The sequence below is a fragment of the Lagenorhynchus albirostris genome, chromosome 3, assembly GCF_949774975.1.
Source record: "Lagenorhynchus albirostris chromosome 3, mLagAlb1.1, whole genome shotgun sequence".
Lineage (NCBI taxonomy): Eukaryota > Metazoa > Chordata > Mammalia > Artiodactyla > Delphinidae > Lagenorhynchus > Lagenorhynchus albirostris.
In genome coordinates, this window is record NC_083097.1 from 97,633,506 (window position 1) to 97,661,062 (window position 27,557).

General features: G+C 35.0%; 1 protein-coding gene across 1 annotated transcript in view; it reads right to left on the reverse strand.

The window, feature by feature from the left end:
• Positions 1–580: 580 nt before the first annotated feature.
• Positions 581–27,557, reverse strand: part of DTWD2 (DTW domain containing 2) — a 98,231-nt gene continuing 71,254 nt past the window's right edge. Inside the window, exons 5-6 of the mRNA XM_060146199.1 lie at positions 6,367–6,495; positions 581–1,046 (exon numbers count right to left, since the gene is read on the reverse strand). Of these exons, the coding sequence (XP_060002182.1) occupies positions 876–1,046; positions 6,367–6,495 (300 nt within the window). The 3' untranslated portion in view covers positions 581–875. The remainder of the gene's footprint in view (positions 1,047–6,366; positions 6,496–27,557) is intronic.

Sequence of the window (27,557 nt, forward strand, 5' to 3'; positions counted from 1 at the left end):
GTGGAGGTGAGGGTGGGAGTGAAATGGGTGAAGAGGGTCAAAAGGGCCGTTTTTAAACAAGTAAGTCACGGGAATGTAATATACAGCATGGTGACTATAGTTAGTAATACTGTATTGTATATTTTAAAGTTGCTAAGAGAGTATATCTTAAAACTTCTCATCACAAGAAAAAATTTTGTTCTAATTATGTAAGATGACAGATTTTAACTAGACTTATTGTAGTGATCATTTTGCAACGTATACAAATACCAAATCATTATGTTGTACACCTGAAAATAATGTTAGACAGTGAATATACTTTTTCTAATTAAACTTTAACTTTAAAAATATGGGCAATTAATCGCACACTTAAATCACATTGGCTGAATTCAATTTTAGTCCCTAAAGAATACTTATTTATGAAATAAATAAATTCAACCTAGATTACTTGATTATTATTTTCTTTTGTTACTTATTTCAAACTATAATGTTCATGTGCAAGATTATCCTCTGTTATAGGTCTACACCTAATTATCTATAAATACTAACAGAAACAATACTGAACCAGTCAGGCACATCAATTTCCTTCCATTCCCTTTTATTAATAAGTACTTCTAACCCAGCTCAACAATTAATCACATTTCAAATTACTGACTTGAAAAAATGTATTAGAGGCACATTTTAAAAACAAATACAGTACGAAATCTTGCTTTTCACTGAATCACTGAATTTTGTTTGTTTGTTTTTTGGCTATTTGGATTACTTTCTTCTTCTGGGTAAGTTTAGTATGTAACTCTCATTCTTTAGACAAAAACCCACAGACTTAAAATGTATAAAAAGTTAACTCATTATTGTCAGCTGAAGACAACAAAACTAGCACCATAAGAGCAACTGTACTAAATTTTAATGCTGTTCATTAATAGTTCCATTTTCCTGAGTTTGCGTTTGTTCTTTGGCATCGGCTTAGGATATAATCCATTTTTCAGAAGGTGTTCCTTGCTGAGGCGAATTTGAGCACCATGCTGAAGCTGGAAAGAGCATAAAGCTTGAAGAGGGCGAAGCAAAGTCTGTTAAGATAAAAAAAAAAGATACTAAAAAAAGTGTGACAAATCATGATATTCTATCTAAATTTTTTCTTTAGAAACAGGGATTATTATTTTATTATTAGCTTTTAACTATGAAAAGCAGTAGGCACTCAAATATATAACTTCTAAATAAATAATTGATTTAAATTCATACCTTACATACCACTAAGGAATTCCAGTAAGACACAAATACTAATTTTCCATATAGGTGATAAAGTCTAAATTTATTTTTATACTTTAATATATTCAAACACTACAAAAATTGTGGCCATTATAATAACTAATCTGTAACAGCAGACTAAAAGAGACATTTAGGTACAAATTAGTTAATTCAGTTCAATCACAGACTAACACAAGCTTCCCTCTACTTGCTAACAAACGGATGATGGCAGCAATGGGTAAGTTTACTAACTCTCTCACACTACTCCATGGCCCACATACAAGTTAGATAACCAGGTGTGGGTGCATTCGAAATAACTGTAACTGTATACATACCTGTCTGAACTCAAATACCTATAGGGCCAGACATATAACATAAACATGTGACCTAGGTGGACCTATAAGGTAACAGAGAATGGTGGAGGTTGTCAAACAACTGAGCATATGTCCTTCTTAAAGTTATTCAAATTCAAAAATTAGGGAAAAAAAACAAAACATTAAGCTAGTGTTTTAAACATATTTGAGTCAGAGTCTTTCCCTGGGCCTGAGTTCCCTGATCTAACACTTTTAAATAACACACTTGATGGTGCAGATTGTTTAAAAAGAAAATAAAAGGAACAAAGATAGATTTAACTACAAAAATTTCACAATGTCTACGTGAAAATGTATTCCCCCACATATACAACAAAAGTGGCAGCAAAGGGCTTAACAGCTTTAATTTACAATGAACTCTTACAAATATGTGGCAGTCACTGGTAGTTGCTCTCCATATCCATTCTTTTCTTCCTTATTAAAAAAAATCTAAAATTTTATTCAAGGTGGCAATGTGTCCAGCTAGTAATACTACATTGACTAATGACAGTTTATCCAACAAGATGTAAGTGGAAGGCCTTGGGTTGGGACAGACCTGGCAGGCATAGGCTTTTGCCTTTTCTTCTTGCCTGGAACGTGATTGCCACATGTGGGATGACCACTATGTGACTACAGGACAATAAACATGAAGATTAAAGCCAAATACATACAGTGATGGACAGAAAGACAGAAGAAATCTGGGTCTCTGATGTCCTCTTCAGCTGCATCCCCAGCCCTAGACCACTAACTTCAGCATTTCTTATTACAGGAGAAAAATACGCTCATATATGGCTCAACCACTGCAGTAAGGGCTCTGTTACATGCAACTAAATGTAACTCCTAACTGAGACACACCAGTAAGAAAAAGACAGACGTCTTGGAAAAGCTCTGCCTGACATTATTGTAGAGAGTCTCTTAGGTATGTTCTCATAATTTCTTTTTGTATCTTCAATTCTTCAAACAAGAGAAGAAATACAGAAATGACTATAATTACTTTACAGAGTCAACATAAGGAAGTGATTGAATCCTGAAACATCATACCTAGGAAACATACCTTGGACCATATACAGACTGAGACAATTGCTATTTTATGACATTTATTAGATTCTTCATAGATAGAAGAGTATTAATACTCCTCTGATTAAGGGCCTCCAACTTTTACTTCCTGAAGATAAGATTCTATCAATTTTCTGAGTAATTAAGACAATGAATTTTGGAGATAGATCTGTGGTAGTCACTAGGGCTGTTCACAAATACATCAGTCCTCTTTCATGATACATGATCAGACTGCATTTTCTAGCCCCTCTGAAGTTAGGCATGGCCATATAACTTGACTTGGTTAATGAAATGTGAGCACAAATACTGTGTGTCACCTCTGGGCAGATGCTTTAAAAGTGGTGTATGATTCCCCACCTCTCTTTATTCCTTCCTTAATAAAAGTAGAGTGATGTGTCTAGATGGTGCATCCATCAGCCTGGATCCCTAAGTGACTATAATTAGCAGCGGTCCCCCTGGCAATCCCACTGTACAGACAGTGTGTTATGCCATTCTGATTTGGGGGGTTTAAGTGACTGATGCAATCACTTACTAGCTATGTGTCCCCAGATAAGTTAAACTCTCTTTGCCTCATTTTCTTCATCTGTAAAGTGAGGAATATTATGTCCATCTTATAAGGTTATTATTATGGTGCACTCACATGATACATTTAAAGTGCTTAGCATATAACTTGATTGATAATAAATGATAATGTTTCTCTCTACATTCATAACATTATATTTGGGGCAATGTGAAACTATATGAGAGGTTTACTGGTTCAGAAGAACAAAGAAAATCCTCTACCTACAAAATTAGTTTCTAAAAGTTTATTTGGGGGAAAATCAGTGTTCTGTAAATCCTCTGTCTATAGATGCAACGTGACAGTTTCAAAAGACCGTTATTAACAACTACTGGTGATGAGTAGAGCTAAGACATTTAGGTTACAGCACAAAGCTTTGCCACTTCTAGTTACAAAAGTTCATAAGGCTTCCAAGGTATGAGTAACCCTGGTACATATTATAATGGCAAAATGAAAATCATCAACTTTCAGTTCAATTTTTCTGTCAATCTATAGACAAGAATCAGAGGCGAGGAAAGGCAAAAAGGTGAACTCTTCTTGAGAGCCCGGTGCCAGGCAATTAACATACATTATCCCATTCGATTCTCATAACAATATTATGAGGTAACTATTTTTTGTATATTGCAGATAAGAAAACAAAAACAAAGAGATTACATGAATTGTCTTTCGGCAAAAACTGCTGATGATAAGTGATAAAGTTTTAACTCAAACTTGCTTCAAAACTCATATCATGCTATCTCCAAGTGACTGAAAACTGCTCAAGAATAAAGGAAGAGAATGAATCAACAGACTAAGAAGGCCATTCTATGCCAAGTTCTTTATTTTGAGGAGCCCTACCTCTACAGAATGAAGCCAGCTGAAAAATTACTACTCTCCCCATCATCTTAAGGTTTTATTAGGATGCCCCTAATAAAAGGTTATTGGGGGGAAAAGTCATGTTATAGCTTTCCTCCCCAGGAAGGAAAGAAAACACCTATTTCAGAGCAGATGTTCAGAAGAATGTACTAATTTTTTTATTGTAGCTGGATTTAAACAAGCTGGACTTGGTGTTCCCCCACTAAGAAAGCTAATTGTTTGCCAGATGTAATAATAAGCAACTTGGGATGTTTCATATGCTTTTTTTCTGCTCATGTTCCTGCGACCATCTTATCAGCACCTCCCAAATCACACGTCTGATTATCAAACATCCTTCTTCTACTCCTAGTCACTATAGTATAACCACTCCTGGTGACCAAAGCAAAAAGAATGAGAACTCCAGGACCTCACTTTTGCTTTGGGATTTTATGTTCAACTTGATCCACAGAAAAAAATAAAAGCTCCAAAAGCTGAAGAGATGATAGATCCTTATACCCTTCTGTCTCTTAAACCCTGCCTGTTGTAAGATATTATACTAAAAACATAAGACAGGTTTCCTGCTGTGACAGTACATTAATTAATATCAGAATAATATATCTTATAAAGCTGGAAAGGGGGGAGCAGTAGCAGCATTTGTAGTAGTAGTACAAACCCTATGCCAAACCCTAGCCCTATTATACTATAACTACTACTACTAAAACACCACCGTTACCAACATTAAAGCTTCTGTTTAGGAATGCAGTAAAGATCCAATTCCAATTGTGGGAATAATAAATATAAATCCATAGAAGATTCTTTTTATAAACCAAAAGAAGAAGAGGAACGAAATTTTAAATTTATAGCCAAAGACCATTATATTTTTCCCTCAAGATTTAAACTTTTAATGAGGCCTATGTCTGATGTTGGCTGATCCTAGGATTTTACATCAACAAAAAGGAAAATACAGAGACTGTACAGAAAGCAAGCTTAAACAACAGCCTTGGCTTCCATCTTTCCTTTAAGACACCTAAAAATAATGTTGTTTTCTGCTGAAGAACATACACAGATGATGGTTAATAAACAAAACAGAGAGACAAGTATAGGGGTATATTAAGTGTTATATTGATGGAAGGTACATGGGAGTAGGTGCTAAAGTCAGAGGGGAGAAAAAAAGGTCTGAGAACACTCCCTGGTTATTTGGAGGAAGGATTTAGGATCCCTCACGCATTTTTTCCCTCAAAAGAGAGAAAGAGAAATTGCCTAGACCCAAAACTAAGTCTACTCACACAGATACACACAAAAATAGCCTACTCATGAAAGCCTACTTCTTTCAAAAGAAAAAAGTCTCCAACTCTGACACATACCATGGCTTAGGGTAGGGGAGAGGAAAAGGGCAATTCAATGCTTCTGGCATTCTTTAACTCCCCTTGCTTTGGAGGTCTTTTGTTCTTTTTCTTGATAACTAATCCACTTATCCAGTTACTCTGACCTAAGCTTTTATCCATTATTGGAATTTCTCTCATGGCTAAGGCACACTTTTATAATAGAAACCATGGTGTATAATGAGAAAGACAGAAAGAAGGCAGGAAAGAGCATATTTTGTGCGTGTGTGTGTGTGTGTGTGTGTGTGTGTGTGTGTTAGAGGAGGGAGTTATAAAACTCCATTTAGTTTGCTATTTTTTTCTCTTGTCATAAATGGAAAGTTTCTTACATGTTCTAAAAGGTTGAGATGTTGGTGAGCTCACTGAAACATTATTATTTACTAATGATTATGAATTATATATGAAATCATCAGGCTTTCATGGAAATTAAATAAAATGTTGATTGCAGGTTATAACCTTTTCATATTCTGTAGGCTTTTTTCTCAAGAAAAATTATATCTTTTTACACCCTAAGCAAGGTTAATAAGATAAATAGGAAGTTGGTATATCTCCTTGAATAAAAGCACCAATGTAAAAAAGCTTGCTGTAAAATGTTCTTTTAAATAAAAAGAAAAAAGTCTAGTACAAGAGAACACAAAAGACTAAAACAGAAATACAGACTACTGAAAGACATATCTAGCCCCAAAAAACTATATTTAATGTTATGCTACTTAAAAACGATTTAGCATATTACAAATGCTGTTTGCACAGCTTAGAATGAATATTTAAATAATGCAATCTGGAACGTTAAACTAACAGAGAAACACCAGAGGGGAAAGGAAGGTTATAAAAGTGCACAAATTTCTATCACAGATACAGTCTACTTGTCACTTAAGTTACAAATTTAACAAGTTATGCATTTTAAATTTTCTAGACAAAAAACTCCTACTTTCAAAAACTATGTAACTTTCCAAAGACATACCTCTTGTATGTAATTATTTTTCTCCAAGATAGAAAGAGCAACAGCTGCACACTCCAGTGTAGAAAGGCACCTATTAGTTGGTTGCGCCCGAATTACATACTGACTAGAAATGCTGGTTTTTAATTGCACCTGAAATCAAAAACAGAATAGAATGTAACTTTTCTTTTAAGTTTAAAACTATAAGGTCTGTTTTTTATTTTATTTTATTTTATTTTTGCGGTACGGGGGCCTCTCACTGTTGTGGCCTCTCCCGTTGCGGAGCACAGGCTCTGGACGCGCAGGCTCAGCGGCCATGGCTCACAGGCCCAGCCGCTTCGCGGCATGTGGGATCTTCCTGGACCAGGGCACGAACCCATGTCCCCTCCATCGGCAGGCAGACTCTCAACCACTGTGCCACCAGGGAAGCCCCTAAGGTCTGTATTTTAAATACTAATTAATTTCCTTCCAAAATTGACAGTTTATAAATATTAAATGTATCAATATCTTCTATACATAATATCCTTTTATTATTGTTTTGTTAAATAGAAGCAAGAGGATAGGTTACACATCTGACAAAGAAAATGTATTCAAAATATATACAAATTCCTACAAATCAAAAATAAAAAGACTAATAACCCCCTCCCAGTGGGCAAAAAGAGTGAACAGACACTTCACAAAAGAAGATATACAAGTAGCAAATAGGTACATGTAAAAGGGCTCAACATGATTTAATGTAAATTAAAATCACAATGAGGGGCTTCCCTGGTGGCGCAGTGGTTGAGAATCCACCTGCCAATGCAGGGGACATGGGTTCGAGCCCTGGTCTGGGAAGATCCCACATGCCACGGAGCAACTAAGCCCGTGCGCCACAACTACTGAGCCTGTGCTCTAGAGTCCGTGAGCCACAGCTACTGAAGCCCGTGCACCTAGAGCCCATGCTCTGCAACAAGAGAAGCCACCGCAATGAGAAGCCCTCACACCGCAATGAAGAGTAGCCCCCGCTCACCGCAACTAGAGAAAGCCCATGTGCAGCAACGAAGACCCAACACAATCAAAAATAAATAAATTAAAATAAAATAAAATAAAATCATAAGGAGATAACATTTCACTCATTAGAGCAGTTAACATCGAAAAGACTACCACCACCAAATGAGGATAGAGTAAATGAAACTCTCATACATTGAAGTGGAAGTGAAAATGGTTTAATCACTTTGGAGAACTGACGATAGGGATATTTTATTTTCTGGTTTATTCCTCCATTATTTCTTAAACTGATAAGCATATATCTGTGTGGGTGTAAATCTATATAAACACACAGAGATACACACACATACCAACACACACACACACACACACACACACACACACACACACACACACATATCCTCTTTTCAGATAAAAGTAGCATACTACAGGTAACTTTTCTCCATAGAGATAATATTTTAGCTGAGATAGAGTCAGACATGAGAAAGGCAATAGAAAACTGAATGTCAGCATTTTGGCCCTTTGATTCCTACTTTAATTAAATGAAACTCAAGTAATCTTACACTCATAAAGCCCACACTCTGACCAAAATCACATTTAAGGATATGTGATGGGAAATATGGTTTTTCCACTGATTGCTTTTTGTTCAAAAAATTATCCTCTACAACTTGTTTCCTTTCCTTCCTCAAAAAGAGATGAGGGGAGAAGGGGGAGGGAGAGAGAGAGAGGGAAACAAAGTGGGCATCATAAAAGATTCACTATAGAATGTATTGCCCTATATATGATTTTGGAATATATTCTTTAAGGCATATTTGACTAATTATATTTTAGATATCATATTAAAATTACTCTGCATTTCTACCAATGGACAAGATGAAAAATAGATGCAGGGAGAGAAAGAGATGGAAGAAAATGGTTGAGAAACATGTATAATGATAAAAGAAAGCCTATGTTTAAATAACTGTAAGAATAATTCATGATGTTGATTAATTGTAATTACTAAAAGCTTTGATATTTCATCAGGTCAACTAGTAGAACAGAGTACAGACAACTACTGCTTTCAATACTTAATTCCAAGTCATCACTGGAGGAATTTATAACAAGCATCTGATTAAAACAAAACCTTTGGAAAACATGCAAAATTCACAGTGGATTTTGTTTATTGGAATTAATTTGATTTTTAAAAGAAATTTGTTATTTCGGGAGGGTGTTTTATTTCTTACTGTGGCTCACATGGCTGTATGAAAACAGAATTTGAAATATATCATTTGTTAAAAGACTTCAGAATATCCTTCACAAATTGTCTCTCTGGGAGTTACCTAGTAACTGGATATATTAAAAGAATATATATAACTAAGATCTGTCATATTATTAGGATACATGTTATTAAAGCATGCTAATGTGATCTCACAGCACCTCCTTTTATGCTTACGTGCTATATCACCTTCATCACACACTTAATTCAGTGAGTAAATGAGCAAGACTAAAAAGAAACCCTGTTGATCCATCTTCTTGAGAAGTCACAAGCATCATAATTTTTCAGAAACTGCCTCATCTTCATGAATAAGTGTTTAAGAAAATCCAAAGCAAAATTAACTATTATAAAAAATAAAAAAAATTAACATATGATGAAAGTATGGTATGTAGAAAGAGGAACTACTGAAAGACCAATATTATTATATCAAAGTTGACAATAATTAATCACTTAATTTCAGTCATTTAGTTTCTCAGTTTCTGCTCACTTGATAAAAATCAGATAGCTGGACCTGATGGTATTAAAACCTATTTCTTAGTGATCAATCCCAAGATCATATAATGTATATGTAATTTTAATGCTACATTAATTATATATCATTATTATTAATATATTATGTATAATTATTATATACAATCTTCACTTCCAATTTTTGGAAGCCATGCTGATGCAAAGAATGCTTCAATAATTTTGATCTTCTTGGAAGTTGGTTCTCCATGGGTAGAAGTTGTCTGAGTGCTCTTAATGTGACTTCTTTAGGAACAGGAGTATCATTGGTTGGTTTAGAATTCTACTGGTATAGGTTGTAAGCCTATAATATAACTCCCATTTTAGAAAGAGCCAACTCATCCAAATTTTACTTCTAGACTGAGCTTCAGAACTTTTCCACTGATTCTCTGGATTGGCTAAAATTCGAATTCCTTAAAATTCTTTTGTTGTTAATGCCTTCCTTTATTTTCTTCCATTAAATATTAAATATATTTAATATATAAGTATACCAGATAACAGTTTGACAGCTATGATCACTGTTCAGATGCTTTTTAAAAGGGTTTTTCCAAATGTCTCCTTCCTAGATAGACCTTTAGCTATTTTTGTGATTTGTGTCATTAATAGTGTGGAAGTCATAGCATGTTCAGTGGTTTAGTAATGACCTTTAGGACTCAAAAAAATATCCAAAGGATTAACATGCCATGGCTTATGTTTGCATAACATATGTCTTTAAAATAATTTACTATAATTTACTATAATAATTTTTATTTAATAATTTTTTATAATATTTTTTAAATAATTTAATAATTTTTTATAATATTTACTATAATAATTCTTCTGTCAAGAAAAATAAACTAAAAAAGACCTCAAAATTAAAATTTTAATCATCTCCACACACACACACACCCAACAAATGCTGTATTTTTATAATTTGATGGTGATTACGTGTTATCTGTTCTCAGGCTCTTTTAAGACAAGTTTCATTATTACATAAAACTATTGTGCTATTCACTTAATTATTAGGAGTCACAAGACATTCTAATCAGTTGATCAGCTTCCTTAAAGGTTTCTAGGAAAATCAATTCTATTTTGCAGTCTTTCTGAAACAACCCTAGTCTAGAACAAGCTAAAAAAATTCTTTTTACTAACATTCTGAATTCCTTACCAGTGGAAGACACACATGAAAACCCTCCTTTCTGAAGCGCCCTTTTTTCTATGATCTTTCACAAACAAGAATCAGTATCTGAGCTTATGAGCTGCCCTTTGAAGGAGAGGTACTAAATCTTTTCTTCTAGCCCCAATCCCTCAATCCACTTCATTCCTTTAATTTCCTCGGTTTAGTTCAACACTATGATCTAATAGTGGTAAGAGCCCAGCTTTGGCATCAGACATTTGCCAGTTTGAACAGACTTAACCACTTATATGCAAAGTCTCATGCACTTGGACAGTAAGTGCTATTCTAGAAAATGTACATATATTGTCTCATTTAATTCTCGCAAAGAACCTATGAAGTACTATTATCTCCATTTTACAGATGAGGAAACCAAAGTACAGAGAGGTGAAGTAACTTACCCAAGGTTCCAAAATCAATCATGGTAAAGCAGATAAATGAATTTATAGTCTTCTTTGAGAGCTTGAGCTCTTCATAACTAGGCTAATAATTAAATGGATGAATTCTTAGGCAAATCCCAACATATTAAACAAATAAAACAAAGTTATTCTGCTGGAAAGCAAGGCTGAGGGACTCCTGAATAATTTTAGGGTTCTTATGAACACAGTGTAAAAAAAAAATGATAAAGGGGGAGGAGTCTTCTCAAGAATGAAAGTTTCTCACAAATATCAATATCTATGTCTTGCTCCCATCTTCCCACACTATGAAGCCTGTAAAGTTTTTATAGAAAGTTAAGATTCCAGGATTAATGTTGAAACTCAGAAAATTTGATAAAAATAAGGTTAAAGGGGGCATTAGTTATAGATAAAATGATAATATTCTGCTACTTCCAAAACACATTATTGTTTAAATTTTTTTTTTCTGAGTTGACCTGAGAAACTTCATTTCATAACAGTTTCTATGGTAAAGCACAATTCCAAAATTACCAAAGAACTTGTAGAACACATTGGGTTTAAAATTTAGTACTTTCTTACACATTAAAATGATAATTAAAGTTACACATTGCTTTTCCAACACACAAAAACTTTGATGTTAAAAATGCAAACATACAATTCAGAAGCATAAAAATTATGCACTTACAAATTTCAAATTTAAGCAAATCTAAATAATGATACAAAATTAAAATTCTGTTGAGTGACATATTTAATCAAATATCTTGACTAGTGTTTTTTCCTACTAATAAAAATATTTAATCTACCACATAACTCCAAGTAGTGCATATCTGAAGTCACTGAGAACTATGGGTATGGAAATATCTAGAGAAGGAAAGTAAAAACACATAGATTCATGAGATCACAGAATTGGAAGTTATCTTTATAAGTCAAATAGTAATCTCCATGTTCCCAGGCATAATTATTCTTTTAAAAAGTTTAGAATGACAGAATTAAAGTTTAAAATAATATTGAAATATAATAATTTCTCTTAAATAAAAAAAGTTTTATCTGAGTTTTTAAGCTTCCTCTTTAAAAAAAAAAGAATAGAGGCATGAAAACAAAAATCCCTTAAGATTATTGGCTACCACCCCTGGTGGCGCAGTGGTTAAGAATCTGCCTGCCAATGCAGAGGACACGGGTTCGAGCCCTGGTCCGGGAAGATCCCACATGCCGTGGAGCAACTAAATCCATGTGCCACAACTACTGAGCCTGTGCTCTGGAGCCCGCGAACCACAACTACTGAGCCCACATTCCCACAACTACTGAAGCCCATGCACCTAGAGCCCGTGCTGCACAACAAGAGAAGCCACCGCAATGAGAAGCCCGCGCACCGCAACAGAGTAGCCCCCACTCGCTGCAACTAGAGAAAGACCACACGCAGCAACGAAGACCCAACACAGCCAAAAAAAAATTTAAAAAACAAAAAAACATTATTGCCTACAATAACTTCAGAGTGATTTCAGTAAATTAACAAAACATTACACCATTAAACAAGCCAGAAAGAAGAATGTGACTATAGATTACATGTCTTGGCATTACTTTCTGCTGCTATTTTTCTCAGCAATACTTAATGGAGACAAGTCTCTGTTGAATAATGCTATAGAAACTAACTTTTGTGATATCTCCTGAAATTGAAATTGTCCAAACTAAGCATGTCTACATGTATGCATTTATTCATACTGGGCTTACATCAATTTATATCCTTTATTAGGAAACTTAGAACAGAAACTGATTTAGGATATTAGAAATTGATTTACTAGTCTCACCTAAGTAATAACCAATTTTATAATGTCTTGCTAGTGAAACATTTTCTCACCAAAGATAAATTTCATTTAACAATTATCATTTCTACTCATTTCAAAAGCTGTCATGGCTTTATAAACAGCTATTGGAAAATAAATCATAAATTAGCCTAGGTGTGAAATAAAGCACACATTAAACAATTACTTCATAAGTTCAATTTGTCACATAAAATTTTTATTTTAAAATTTACTGAGTTAAATTGTACACTCTTTTACTTTATTAACAACACTTTTCTATAACCTTGAATTAAAATAATGTGCATGAATTGGGAGACAGAAAAGCACAGTAACTAAAAGCATAAGAAAGGAAATTATTAACTCTACATAATAGTAGTATGACCTCAAACAAGATTTAAACTCTCAGAGCCTAAAACATTAACAACCTTAAAGAATGATTGTGCTCGGGCTTCCCTGGGGCCGCAGTGGTTGAGAGTCCGCCTGCCGATGCAGGGGGCGCGGGTTCGTGCCCCGGTCAGGGAGGATCCCACATGCCGCGGAGCGGCTGGGCTCGTGAGTCATGGCCGCTGAGCCTGCGCGTCCGGAGTTTGTGCTCCGCAACGGGAGAGGCCACAACAGTGAGAGGCCCGCGTACCGCAAAAAAAAAAGAATGATTGTGCTTTAAGATGCTAATATATGTGAAGTGCTCAGCAATGCCTAACATACAGTAAGCAGGCAATACAGGCAAAGATGTTGATGAGGGTGGTACTGATGCTACTGATGTTAACCAGGATAGTGCTAGTGATGATTTACAATGCTTTCTTCACAATCTAATGAATAAGTGTGAAGCAACTCAGCTTTATCGCAATAAAGCCAGATGAGTAGCCGGACCAAGAGTGTGGGATAAGATAAAACTTAGAGCTAGAAGAATGTCAAATTTTACAGGATGGAAGAAGAAAAGCTATTGAACAGGTAGAGAAAAAGCAGTCTTAGAAGCAGGAGAAAGAACCAGAAAGGAGTTTCACTGAATAACAGAGAACAAGTTACATTGCCAGATAAATAAAATATTCCTAACAGTAAGAATCCTGAAAAAGGCAGAAATATTTTCATTAAAGATATAATTTATATACAAGGAAAATATTCATATTTTACTCTTTTGCCCTTTAAGTACATGATCTAAGCATCATTAAAATGTGCAATAATTCCCAAAGTACTGAATCTTGTATCTAAATCTTTGATATTTCTTTAAAACATTCCCAAACAACACTATGTAACAGAAGAGACAGACCAAGAATTTATAATGATTTTTGAAAATACTTTTAAAATGAATTTTTTTCATTTCTTGAATGACCTTGCATGACTCTTTTATCTGCCTAATATTTTCAATATATTTTCTCATCTTCTTCTACCTCTGCACATGTGTAACTTATCTGTAATGTTTAATTGATTTTATGACAGTAAAACTGGCAGACGGACATAAAAAAGAATTGGCTAACAATAGGGTGCTATGTTCCTTTGAAGAATACAGAGTACAGAATACTTAAATGATAAGAAATTATGAGTTGCAGAATATCACAATTTTTTTAACTGAAGTATAATTAACTTACAATGTTAAATAGTTTCAGGTGTACAACATAGTGATTCGATATTTTTATATCTTTTTTTACCTTTGATCATTTTACACCAAAATGATCACCAGGATAAGGATAGTTAACATCTGTCACCATACAAAGTTATCACAATATTATTGACAATATTCCCTATGTTGTACATTATATCTCCATAACTTTGTTATTTCATAGCTGGAAGTTTGTACCTCTTAATCTTCTTCACTTATTTTGCCTATCCCTTTACCCACCTCTCCCCTGGCAATCACCAGTTAGTTCTATCTATGAGTCTGTTTCTATTTTATTATGTTTGTTTTGTTTTTTAGATTCACACAGGGGAATTCCCTGGCGGTCCAGTGGTTAGGACTCAGCACTTTCACTGCCATGGCCCAGGTTCAATCCCTGCTTGGGGAACTAAGATCCCGCTAGCCACACAGAGTGGCCGAAAATAAAAATAAAAAAGTGATATCACACAGTATTGGTCTTTCTCTGTCTTATTTCACTTAGCATAATACCCTCTAGGTCCATCCATTTTGTCACAAATGGCAAGATTTTGTTCGTTTTATGGTTAAGTAATATTCCATTGTGTATATATACCACATATTCTTTATCCATTCATCTTTTCACAGACAATTAGATTGCTTCCATATCTTGGCTATTGTAAATAATGTTACAATGAACACTGGTATGCATATATCTTCTTTAATTAGTGCTTTTGTTATTTTCAGTTAAATACCCAGAAGTGAAACTGCTGAGCCATACGGCAGTTCCATTTTTTAATTTTTTGTTTTCCATAGCATCCGTACCAATGTACATTCCTATCAACATTGTACCAGGGTGCCCTTTTCTCCACATGCTTGCCAACGCTTTTTATTACTTGTCTTCTTGATAACAGCCACTCTGAAAGGTGTGAGGTAATGATTTCATTTTGGTTTGGATTGCATTTCGCTGATGACTAGAGGAGTTGAGCATCTTTTCATGTGCCTGTTAGCTATTTGTACGTCTTCTTTGAAAAAATATCTATTTATGTCTTCTGCCCATTTTTAAATTAAATTGTTTGGGTTTTTTGATATTGAGTTGTATGAGTTTTTTTTAACCTATTTTGTGTATTAACCCCTTATTGAACTTGTCATTTGAAAATGTCTTCTCCCATTCAGTAAGGGGCTTTTTCATTCAGTTGATAGTTACCTTCACTATGCAAAAGGTTTTCAGTTTGATGTAGTCCCACTTGTTTACTTTTGCTTTTGTTGCTCTTGCTTAAGGAGACAGATCCAAAAAAATATTGTTGAGACCTATGTCAAAGAGCATACTGCCTATGCTTTCTTTTAGGAGTTTTATGCTTTCAGGTCCTACATTTAGACTTTAATCCACTTGACTTTATTTTTTATAGATGGTGTAAGACAGTGGCTTAAGTTTCGTTCTTTTGCACATAGCTGTCCAGTTTTCCCAACATCACTTACTGAAGAGTTTGTCTTTACCCCCATTGTATATTTTTGCTCCCTTTGTCATAGATTAATTGACCATATAAGTGTGGGTTTATTTCTGGTTTGTCTATTCTGTTCCTTTGATCTATGTGTCTGTTTTCGTGCCAGCACGATATTATTTCCATTACTACAGCTTTGTAGTACAGTTTGAAATCAGAGTGCATGATGCCTCCATGTCTGTTAATTATTTTCTTAGACTATTTAATAGAGCTAGTGAAATCCAAAAAGTGAATTGGCCTTTCTTAAATAAATCCATTCAAACACAATTTGGACAACATAAAGTACCCTGCGTAATAGCCATTAATGATATAATATATTCCCCTCTGAAATATAACATAATTCTGTCAACTTTGTAGCATGAAGAATATGTGCATAAATGTCAGATACTGAATTTGACAAGTGAATTAGTTTTTAGTGACACAAATAAGGCTGAAAAATTACCACCCAAAAAAAGGGATGAAAGACTGATAACTGCAATGAAGAGTAAAAATAATATGGGAAAAGAACACAAGGTAAAGAATTCTTTAAAAATTACAGGAATTTCTTTTCTATTCAGTAGGAAAAGATCTGATTTCAAATTAAAACTTAATTTCCCCAAAGCTTATCGTTCACTTTTCAAATGACTTAAAGGAAAATTCTATTAGATGGTTAATCAAAACACTGGCATGGGCTCTTCGGTGGGGCTAATGGTGGACTCTGGGAGGGCTCATGCCAAGGAGTACTTTGCAGAACTTCTGCTGCCAGTGTCCTAGTCTCCACGGTGAGCCACAGCCACCGCCCACCTCCACAAGAGACCCTCCAACACTAGCAGCCGAGTGGCTGACAGGGTCTTGGTGCTCTGGACGGGTGTCAGGCCTGAGCCTCTGAGGTGGGAGAGCTGAGTTCGGGACATTGGTCAAACAGAGACCTCTGGGGCCGACGTAACATCAAACGGCGAAAGCTCTCCCAGAGATCTCCATCTCAATGCTAAGACCAGCTCCACTCAACAACCAGCAAGCTACATTGCTGGACACCCTATGCAAACAACTATCAAGAGAGGAACACAACCCCACCGATTAGCAGAGAGGCTGCCTAAAATCATTATGAGGTGACAGACACCCCAAAACACACCACCAGATGTGGACCTGCCCATCAGAAAGAGAAGATCCAGCCTCATCCGCCAGAACACAGGCACCACTCCTCTCTACCAGGAAGCCTAAACAAACCACTGAACCAACCTTACCCATTGGAGGCAGACACCAAAAAAAAACGGGAACTACGAACTTGCAGTCTGCATAAAGGAGACCCAAACACTGTAAGTTAAGCAAAGTGAGAAGACAGGGAAACACACAGCAGATGAAAGAGCAAGGTAAAAATGCACCAGACCAAACAAATGAAGAGGAAATAGGCAGTCGATCTGAAAAATAATTCAGAGTAATGACAGTAAAAATGATCCAAAATCTTCGCAATACAATGGAGAAATGCTTAAAAACAATCTAGAAGAACTAAAGGGAATAAAAACAATGATGAACAGCACAATAAATGAAATTTAAAATTCTCTAGAAGAAATCAGTAGCAGAATAACTGAGGCAGAAGAATGGATAAGTGACCTGGAAGATAAAATAGTGGAAATAAATACTGCAGAGCAGAATAAAGAAAAAAGGATGAAAAGAATTGAGGACACTCTCAGAGACCTCTGGGACAACATTAAACACACCAACATTCGAACTATAAAGGTCCCAGAAGAAGAAGAGAAAGAAAAAGGGACTGATAAAATATATGAAGAGATTATAGTTGAAAACTTCCTTAATATGGGAAGAGAAATAGTCAATCAAGACCAAGAAGCACAGAGAGTCCCATACAGGATAAATCCAAGGAGGAACATGCCAAGACACATATTAATCAAACTAGCAAAAATTAAATGCAAAGAAAAAATATTAAAAGCAGCATGGGGAAAACAACAAATAACGTACAAGGGAATCCCCATAAAGTTAACAGCTGAACTTTCAGCAGAAATTCTGCAAGCCAGAGGGAGTGGCAGGACATATTTACAGTTATGAAAGGGAAAACCTACAACCAAGATTACTCTACCCAGCAAGGATCTCATTCAGCTTCAACGAAGAAATTAAAACCTTTACAGACAAGCAAAAGCTAAGAGAATTCAGCACCACCAAACCAGCTCTACAACAAATGCTAACGGAACTTCTCTAGGCAGGAAACACAAGAGAAGGAAAAGACCTACAACAACAAACCCAAAACAATTAAGAAAATGGTAACAGGAACATATATATTGATAACTACCTTAAAAGTAAATGGATTAAACACTACAACCAAAAGACACAGACTGGCTGAATGGATACAAAAACAAGACCCATATATATGCTGTCTACAAGAGACCCACTTCAGACCTAGGGACACATACAGACTGAAATAGAGGGGATGGATAAAGATATTCCATGCAAATGGAAATCAAAAGAAAGCTGGAGTAGCAATTCTCATATCAAACAAAATAGACTTTAAAATAAAGACTATTACAAGAGACAAAGAAGGACACTATATAATGATCAAGGGATCAATCTAAGAAGAAGATATAACAAGTGTAAATATTTATGCACCCAACACAGGAGCACCTCAATACATAAGGTAAATGCTAACAGCCATAAAAAGGGAAATCAACAGTAACACAATCATAGTAGGGGACTTTAACACCCCACTTTCATCCAATGGACAGATCATCGAAAATAAAAATAAATAAGGAAACACAAGCTTTAAATGATACATTAAACAAGATGGACTTAACTGATATTTATAGGACATGCCATCCAAAAACAACAGAATACACTTTCTTCTCAAGTGCTCATGGAACATTCTCCAGGACAGATCATATCTTGGGTCACAAATCAAGCCTTGGTAAACTTAAGAAAATTGAAACTGTATCAAGTTTCTTTTCCAACCACAACACTATGAGACTAGATATCAATTACAGGAAAAAATGTATAAACAATACAAACACATGGAGGCTAAACAATACATGTCTAAATAGCCAAGAGAACACTGAAGAAATCAAAGAGGAAATCAAAAAGTACCTAGAAACAAATGACAAGGAAAACACGATGACCCAAAACCTATGGGATGCAGCAAAAGCAGATCTAAGAGGGAAGTTTATAGAAATACAATCCTACCTCAAGAAACAAGAAACATGTCAAATAAACAACCCTTATATCTAAAGCAATTAGAGAATGAAGAACAAAAAAAACCCAAAGTTAGCAGAAGGGGAGAAATCATAAAGATCAGATCAGAAATAAATGAAAAAGAAATGAAGGAAATGACTGCTTATTGAAGCAAAGATCAATAAAACTAAAAGCTGGTTCTTTGAGAAGATAAACAAAACTGATAAACCATTAGCCAGACTCATCAAGAAAAAAAGGGAGAAGACTCAAACCAATAGAATTAGAAATGAAAAAGGAGAAGTAACAAGTGACACTGCAGATATAGAAAGGATCATGAGAGATTATTAGAAGCAACTATATGCCAATAAAATGGACAACCTGGAAGAAATGGACAAAGGCTTAGAAAAGCACAAGCTTCTGAGACTGAACCAAGAAAAAATAGAAAATATAAACAGACCAATCACAAGCAGAGAAATTGAAACTGTGATTAAAAGTCTTCCAACAAACAAAAGCCCAGGACCAGATGGCTTCACAGACGAATTCTATCAAACATTTAGAGAAGAGCTAACACCCATCCTTCTCAAACTCTTCCAAAGTATAGCAGAGGGAGGAACACTCCCAAACTCATTCTATGAGGCCACCATCACCCTGATACCAAAACCAAAGATGCCACAAAGAAAGAAAACTACAGGCCAGTATCACTGATAAACATAGAATCAAAAATCCTCAACAAAATACAAGCAAACAGAATCCAACAGCACATTAAAAGGATCATACACCATGATAAAGTGGGGTTTATCCCAGGAATAAAAGGATTCTTCAATATACGCAAATCTATCAATGTGATACACGCAATTAACAAACTGAAGGGTAAAAACCATATGATAATCTCAATAAATGCAGAAAAAGCTTTTGAGAAAACTCAACACCCATTTATGATAAAAACCCTCCCAAAAGTAGGCACAGAGGGAACTTACTTCAATATAATAAAGGCCATATATGGCAAACACCCAGTCAACATCGTCCTCAATGTTGAAAAACTGAAACCATTTTCACTAAGATCAGAAACAAGACAAGGTTGCCCACTCTCACCACTATTATTCAACATAGTTTTGGAAGTGTTAGCCACAGCAGTCAGAGACAAAAAAGAAATAATGGAATCCAAATAGGAAAACAAGTAAAGCTGTCACTGTTTGCATATGACATGATACTATATATAGAGAATCCTAAAGATGCTACCAGAAAACTACTAGAGCTAATCAATGAATTTGGTAAAGTAGCAGGATACAAAATTAATGCACAGAAATCTCTGGCATTCCTGTACACTAATGATGAAAAATCTGAAAGAGAAATTTAGGAAACACTCCCATTTACCATTGCAACGAAAAGAATAAAATACCTAGGAATAAACCTACCTAAGGAGACAAAAGACCTGTATGCAGAAAACTATAAGACGCTGATGAAAGAAATTAAAGATGATACAAATAGATGGAGAGATATACCATGTTCTTAGATTAGAAGAATCAACACTGTGAAAATGACTCTACTACCCAAAGCAATCTACAGATTCAATGCAATCCCTATCAAACTACCAATAGCATTTTTCACAGAACTAGAACAAAAAATTTCACAATTTATATGGAAACACAAAAGACCCCAAAGTGACAAAGCAATCTTGAGAAAGAAAAATGGAGCTGGAGGAATCAGGCTCCCTGACTTCAGACTATACTACAAAGCTACAGTAATCAAGACAGTATGTGGCACAAAAACAGAAATATAGATCAATGGAACAGGATAGAAAGCCCAGGTGTAAACCCATGCACATATGGTCACCTTATCTTTGACAAAGGAGGCAAGAATATACAATGGAGAAGAGACAGCCTCTTCAAAAGTGGTACTGGGAAAACTAGACAGCTACATGTAAAAGAATGAAATTAGAACATTCCATAACACCATACAGAAAAATAAACGCAAAATGGATTAAAGACCTAAATGTAAGACCAGACACTATAAAACTCTTAGAGGAAGACATAGGCAGAACGCTGTATGACATAAATAACAGCAAGATCCTTTTTGACCCACCTCCTAGAGATACAGAAATAAAAACAAAAGTAAACAAATGGGACCTAACGAAACAAAAGTTTTCACAGCAAAGGAAACCATAAACAAGACGAAAAGACAACCTCAGAATGGGAGAAAATATTTGCAAATGAAGCAACTGACAAAGGATTAATCTCCAAAATATACAAGCAGCTCATGCAGCTCATATCAAAAAAACAAAAAACCCAATCCAAAAAAGGGCAGAAGACCTAAACAGACATTTCTCCAAGAAGATATACAAATTGCCAACAAACACATGAAAGGATGCTCAACATCACTAATCATTAGAGAAATGCAAATCCAAACTACAATGAGGTATCACCTCACACCAGTCAGAACGGCCATTATCAAAAAATCTACAAACAATAAATGCTGATGAGTGTGTGGAGAAAAGGGAACCCTCTTGCACTTTGGTGTAAAGTGATACAGCCACTATGGAGAACAGTATGGAGGTTCCTTAAAAAACTAAAAGTAGAACTACCATATGACCCAGCAATCCCACTACTGGGCATATACCTTGAGAAAACCATAATTCAAAAAGAGTCATGTACCAAAATGTTCATTGCAGCTCTATTTACAATAGCCCAGAGATGGAAACAACCTAAGTGTCCATCACTGGATGAATGGATAAAGAAGATGTGGCACATATATACAATGGAATATTACTCAGCCATAAAAAGAAACGAAATTGAGCTATTTGTAATGAGGTGGATAGATCTAGTGTCTGTCATACAGAATGACGTAAGTCAGAAAGAGAAAGACAAATACTGTATGCTAACACATATATATGGAATCTAAAAAATAGGTTCTGAAGAACCTAGAGGCAGAACGGGAATAAAGAGGCAGATGTAGAGAATGGACTTGAGGACATGGGGAGGGGGAAGGGTAAGCTGGAACAAAGTGAGAGAGTGGCATGGACATATATACACTACCAAATGTAAAACAGATAGCTAGTGGGAAGCAGCCACGTGGCACAGGGAGATCAGCTCGGTGCTTTGTGGTCACCTAGAGGGGTGGGATAGGGAGGGTGGGAGGGAAACGCAAGAGGGAGGAGAAATGGGGATATATGTATATGTATAGCTGATTCACTTTGTTATACAGCAGAAACTAACACACCATTGTAAAGCAATTATACTCCAATAAAGATGTATAAAAAAAAAATTCAGGGCTTCCCTGGTGGCGCGGTGGTTGGGAGTCCGCCTGCCGATGCAGGGGACACGGGTTCGTGCCCCGGTCCGGGAAGAACCCATATGCCGCGGAGCGGCTGGGCCCGTGAGCCATGGCTGCCGAGCCTGCGTGTCCGGAGCCTGTGCTCCGCAACGGGAGAGGCCACAACAGCGAGAGTCCCGCGTACCGCAAAAATAAATAAATAAATAAATAAATTCAATACCTCTGTACATTTTTAAAAGTTTAAAAATAAATAAATAAAAGACAGATCATCCTCATAAATAAATAAATAAACAGATAAAACATTGGCATGTTAATTCCACGCTTCTTATGGAAAGCATTAATTACAATAAAAGTATCACTATGATGATATACAATATTTAACAAATTGTGGTTTACTGTTATGTTGCTTTTCACCATCTGCTTAATGAAAGGTTCTGTACTTTAGCTTACTATTATTTTATTAAGATTCCCATCAATTCCTTAATCCATATAAAAGCTATTTGCATGTATTTAATTTATTGGCAATATCTACAGCCTAATTCCATCTATCTGTATTAATTAGTTCTTTTTCTACTAGACAAGGTTAACAGTCTCAGCCAGAGACACAAACACATAAGTCTTTGTAACTATTAGCATGACTTTTATTTTTTAATAACATTCTTTCCAACAACAGTACTCAATTCCAAGTCAATATCCTTTCTAGACTGAATCTCTGCAAATGCCTATCTGGACATCTTGCTTCCACTTCAATCTTCTTATAAATCCTTCTATATGTATCAACCAAGTGAATTTCTAAAAAACAAACTGATCACATTATTACTCATATTAAAATCCTTAGCTTGCCACTAGGCAAAATCCTTACCATGGTCTGTAAACTATCCATTTCATGAAGAACACTCTTTCCCCACCTCCCTCACTACATAGCCAGACAAAGTATAAAAAAGTATTTACCTTTTCTTTGCCTGGCTAACTATTACTATGTTTCAGTTCTCAAATGCTAAAGAGGTCTTCATGAATTCCCAACTTCAATCAAGTTGCCGTTTTAAAGCACCCCCTATATGCCATTCACAGAATTTAATTTGTAATTATATACTGACCTAAGTGGCTATTTCCACACAAAGTAAGCTCCATTAAGGCATGGATTATTTTACTTACAACTTACTGAATTCTAGTGTCAATAACAGTGCCCATAGTGGCTGGTATTCAATAAATACTGGTTGAATGAATGAACGCTGATGATAATCATTAGAAAAGAAAAAAACTATAGCTATGAATTCAAACCCAGCAGTTAAATACTTAAATTTATGGGTTTTTGGTAACTTTGCTGGGCAAGGAGATGTGGAAATGAGAGGTGGAGAAAGGATTTGTATAAAGACATTAGGGTTCTCTGTCTGAATTTAAACTTATGAAGTTGAGGGAATTCCCTGGGTGGTCCAGTGGTTAGGACTTGGCGCTTTCACTGCCAGGGCCTGCGTTCGATCCCTGGTCGAGGAACTAAAAACCCGCAAGCTGCACAGCATAGGCCAAAAAAATAAATAAGTAAAATAAACTTACAAAGTTGATAAACAACTGCTTTAGTCAATTATTAAATTTTATATAGAAAAGGTGGAAATGGGAAACAAATATTATTAGTCATAATTTATCTCTTTTGAGGGACTTCAGTAAGTTGTGTTTTAATTTTTTGTTTTTTGTTTTTTAGGTAAGACGTGGATTTATTTAGAAATACACATTCCATAGACACAATGCAGACCGTCTCAAAAGGCAAGAGTGGCCCCAGGGCATGGGGTCACCTTGGAAAGTGAGAGCGGCCAAGGGAGAAACATCCTCCACAGACAGAGTTCGGGCCATCTCAGAAGGTGAGAGGCCTAGTAAGTTTATTAAGCAGGGAGAGCCCACTGACATCACACAAATCCTTTAAGAACTAGAAATTTAGCCAGTTGTTCATACTACAGGAAAAGAAATGCAATTCCTTTTAAGCTGAGAAATTTGTAAAAAAAAAATTGGACTTTGTGAAGCAAATATGAATTGTTTAATGAAAATATATATATATGTATATATATAAGGTGCACATCAAATCCTCTTGTAGGAATTTTAAAGGGATTACCTTCTTTTATTCTATGCAATTCTAACATTGTTTTCTATAATGCAAAATCTGAAAACTTTACATCTAAATATTTTCAGCAATTTCTTTTGAGATACTGGAAAAATTCAACCAGAGCAAAACTCAGCATGTTATTGAAATCTACATCAAGAACATAAATAAGTTATCTTTTCCAAACACTATGCTTTAATTCAAAGTGACATTTTTAGAGCACCTATTTGGAGAAAAAATTCTAAAGGGAATAAATGTCATGCAATTTTTTAAATTATAAAATCATATAAGGAAAGTAAGTCACAAAAACTTTTTCTATAATTATATTTGTCTAATCACATATATATGTACATAAACACATGCATAATTATTCTACCATAAAAATGGAGATACCAAAAGCTTCTAAATTGTCAACTCAAGAATATGTATAAACTTGATACCATGGGAAGCCAGTGTTTCATGGTCAATTACATTATATCATTCATATGTTTCTAAGACATTTAACATTCTGTATAAAGTTGGAATTTTTTAAAAGATTTTCAAATAATTGCAGAGACTCACTTTTAGTAACCACATCATTTCTATTTTCTTCCCTTAAAATAAAAATGTTTATAATCTTTTGCCCCAACTTCTCATAATAACATATTTACATTTAGTTACAGGTGCTAAAAGAAATTATAAAAAGATGAAGTACCATGCAGAGGATATTTGTTGAAAAACTTATAAAATAAACTTTTATTTATAATGAATGGTTTTGGAATTGTTTAATAGTATTGCATACAAGTGGATACTTAAGTACTGTATCTGTAACAATGTAACATATTAGTGGTCTTTTGACCACTCAAACATCAGCTTTAGTTTTAAATTTAGATATACTTTATATCAGTGCAGAAAACACTGACCCAAATTTGGACTTATTAAAATTCTGGTGAAAGATAAATATGCTTATCTGAGAGTCTCAAGTGAGAGTAAATGCTGGGCTTGGTGATTTTCAAAAACAAATATCCTTAGTATTAAGTCCAACATGACAGCTTTGTAGACTAGCATATAACTCAAGGTTAACATCTCATTAGCAAAATATTAGAAAAAACTTTGAATTTGTGCTTTTACTTTCAATAGTCATCTACGTCTTTTCTAGATATTAAAATTTCATGTCAATTATAAAAGACCTATAAGATTTAGAAATGCATAATATAAAAAGTGAGAGTACCCTGAAATGTCACCACCAAGAAAAAATGACTACCATACAGTATTATTTCTTCTAACACCTTAGTTTTTAATACATAATTATAAAATTTTTAATATCTACAAAAGAAAATATGCAATATTTGAGTCATGAAGAATGACTAAAACTGGCATCCCTGAATCTTTTAGTAACTATTTAAGAAATACAATAGAAATAACCAAAATGATTAACACTCTCAGGATACCCTTCCCAGTATGCTCCACACACTCACAGAAATACAGAGAAATAGACAGACAGATAGATAGATAGATAGATCCATCTATACATCTAATTTCATTTAAGAATGTCCTTAGTGCAGCCACTGTGGAAAATGGTATGGAGGTTCCTCAAAAAACTAAAAACAGAATTACTGTATGATCCAGCAATTCTACTCCTGGGTATACAGCCGAAGAAAACAAAAACATTAGTTCAAAAAGATACATGCACTCCGATGTTCATAGCTGCACTATTTACAATAGTCTAGATATGAATGCAACCTAAGTGCCCATCAACAGGTGAATGGATAAAGAAGATGTGAGATTATATATATATGGTATACACACACACACACACACACACACACACACACACACACACGCAATACTACTCAGCCATAAAAAAGAAGGAAATTTTGCCATTTGCAATAACATGGATGGACTTGGAAGGTATTATGCTTAGTGAAGTTAAGTCAAACAGAGAGAGACAAATACTGTGGGATATTACTTATATGTGGAATCTAAAAAATAAAACAAACTAGTGAATACAACGAAAAAGAAACAGACTCACAGATAAAGAGAACAAACTAGTGGTTACCAGTGGGAAGCAGGAAGGAGAGAGGGACAAGATAGGGGTATGGTAAAAGATACAAACTACTATGTATAAAATAAATAAAGCTACAAGGATATATTGTACAACAAAGAGAATATAGTCAATATTTTATAATAACTATATATGGAGTATGATATTTTAAAATTGTGACTATGATATATACCTGAAATTACATAATACTGTAAATCAACTATACCTCAGTTTAAAAAATGAAACAAAAAGAATATCCTTAGTAAAACAGTGAAAGCTCTCCTAATAAACTTGACCTCCTCCAAGATAACCACTAGTCTTAATTTTTTATTATTCTCTTAGTTCTGGGTATCCTAAATAACACATTGTTCAAGTTTGCCTTTTTGAACTTTATAAAAAAGGTTTATATTCTTCTGTGACTTGTCTTTTTAACAACATTATATTTCAGGATTCATCCATCCATATTTATTCCTATAGCTGCAGTTCATTCATTTTCATTTCTGTCTTACAGTATCCCTGTATGTGAATTTGCCACAGTTTACATATTCACTGAAACATTTGAGCTGTTTAGAGTTGTTTGCTATTATAGGCAAACTAATAAAAATTTGTGTGTCCTAGTACAGAAGTGCAGGTGTTTCACCAGAGTACGTATCTAGGAGTAAAACTGATATCAAAGTATTGGGTTATGCTTTCCTCATGAAATAATGGCAAACTGTGTTCCAAAGTAGTAATATTTAATACACCCTTCAGCAGTGAATAAGAGTTCCACTTGTTCCATTTCATCTCCAACGTTTGATATCATCAGACATTTTTAAATGTTTGTTAATCTGATGGGAATAAAGCGTTTCTCATTGTGGATATTTTGTATTTTTCCTTTCATCTACTTACAAAAGAAGAAATGTGGATGCGTATCTTAAATGGGACATCTTTAAAAGACCCAAAAGAAATACGTGTATATAAGAAGCTTAGAGACCTCTGAAGAAAAAACAATAAACTACCCAAAAGGAAAGAAAATAGACACAAGCTTGGTCCAGAAACAGAACTTCAGAGTTGTAAGGAAGAATTACATCTGGGTAGCTGATTACACTGTTTCCAGAGCTCACGTAGAACACCATTTGAGTATTTTCAGCAATCGCCAATGGTGGAGGATTTACTGGTGACCGTGGTCAGACCCTATGAGGCAGGAGCAGGAACCAGTGAAACAAAGGTGATTGCTACTATGAATGACCTCAATTTCAACACCAGCCTAGGATTCTGGAGGAATCTTGGTTTAGTAATTTCTACTACTCGCCTGTCACACCATTGAAGGTGGGCTGACTTGTATCTCAACATCCTAAGAATCTGACATTATCTTGAACATAAGAGGTTTATGAATGTTTTTGGAAAGATATCCATGTGAAGTAGAAAAGGCATTAGATTGGGCACGAGAAGGTAAGAGTTGTAATGCTAGGGTCACCAAATACATCTTTATGACTCTGGCCAAGCCACATAACTTCTGTGAGTCTTAGTTTTCTA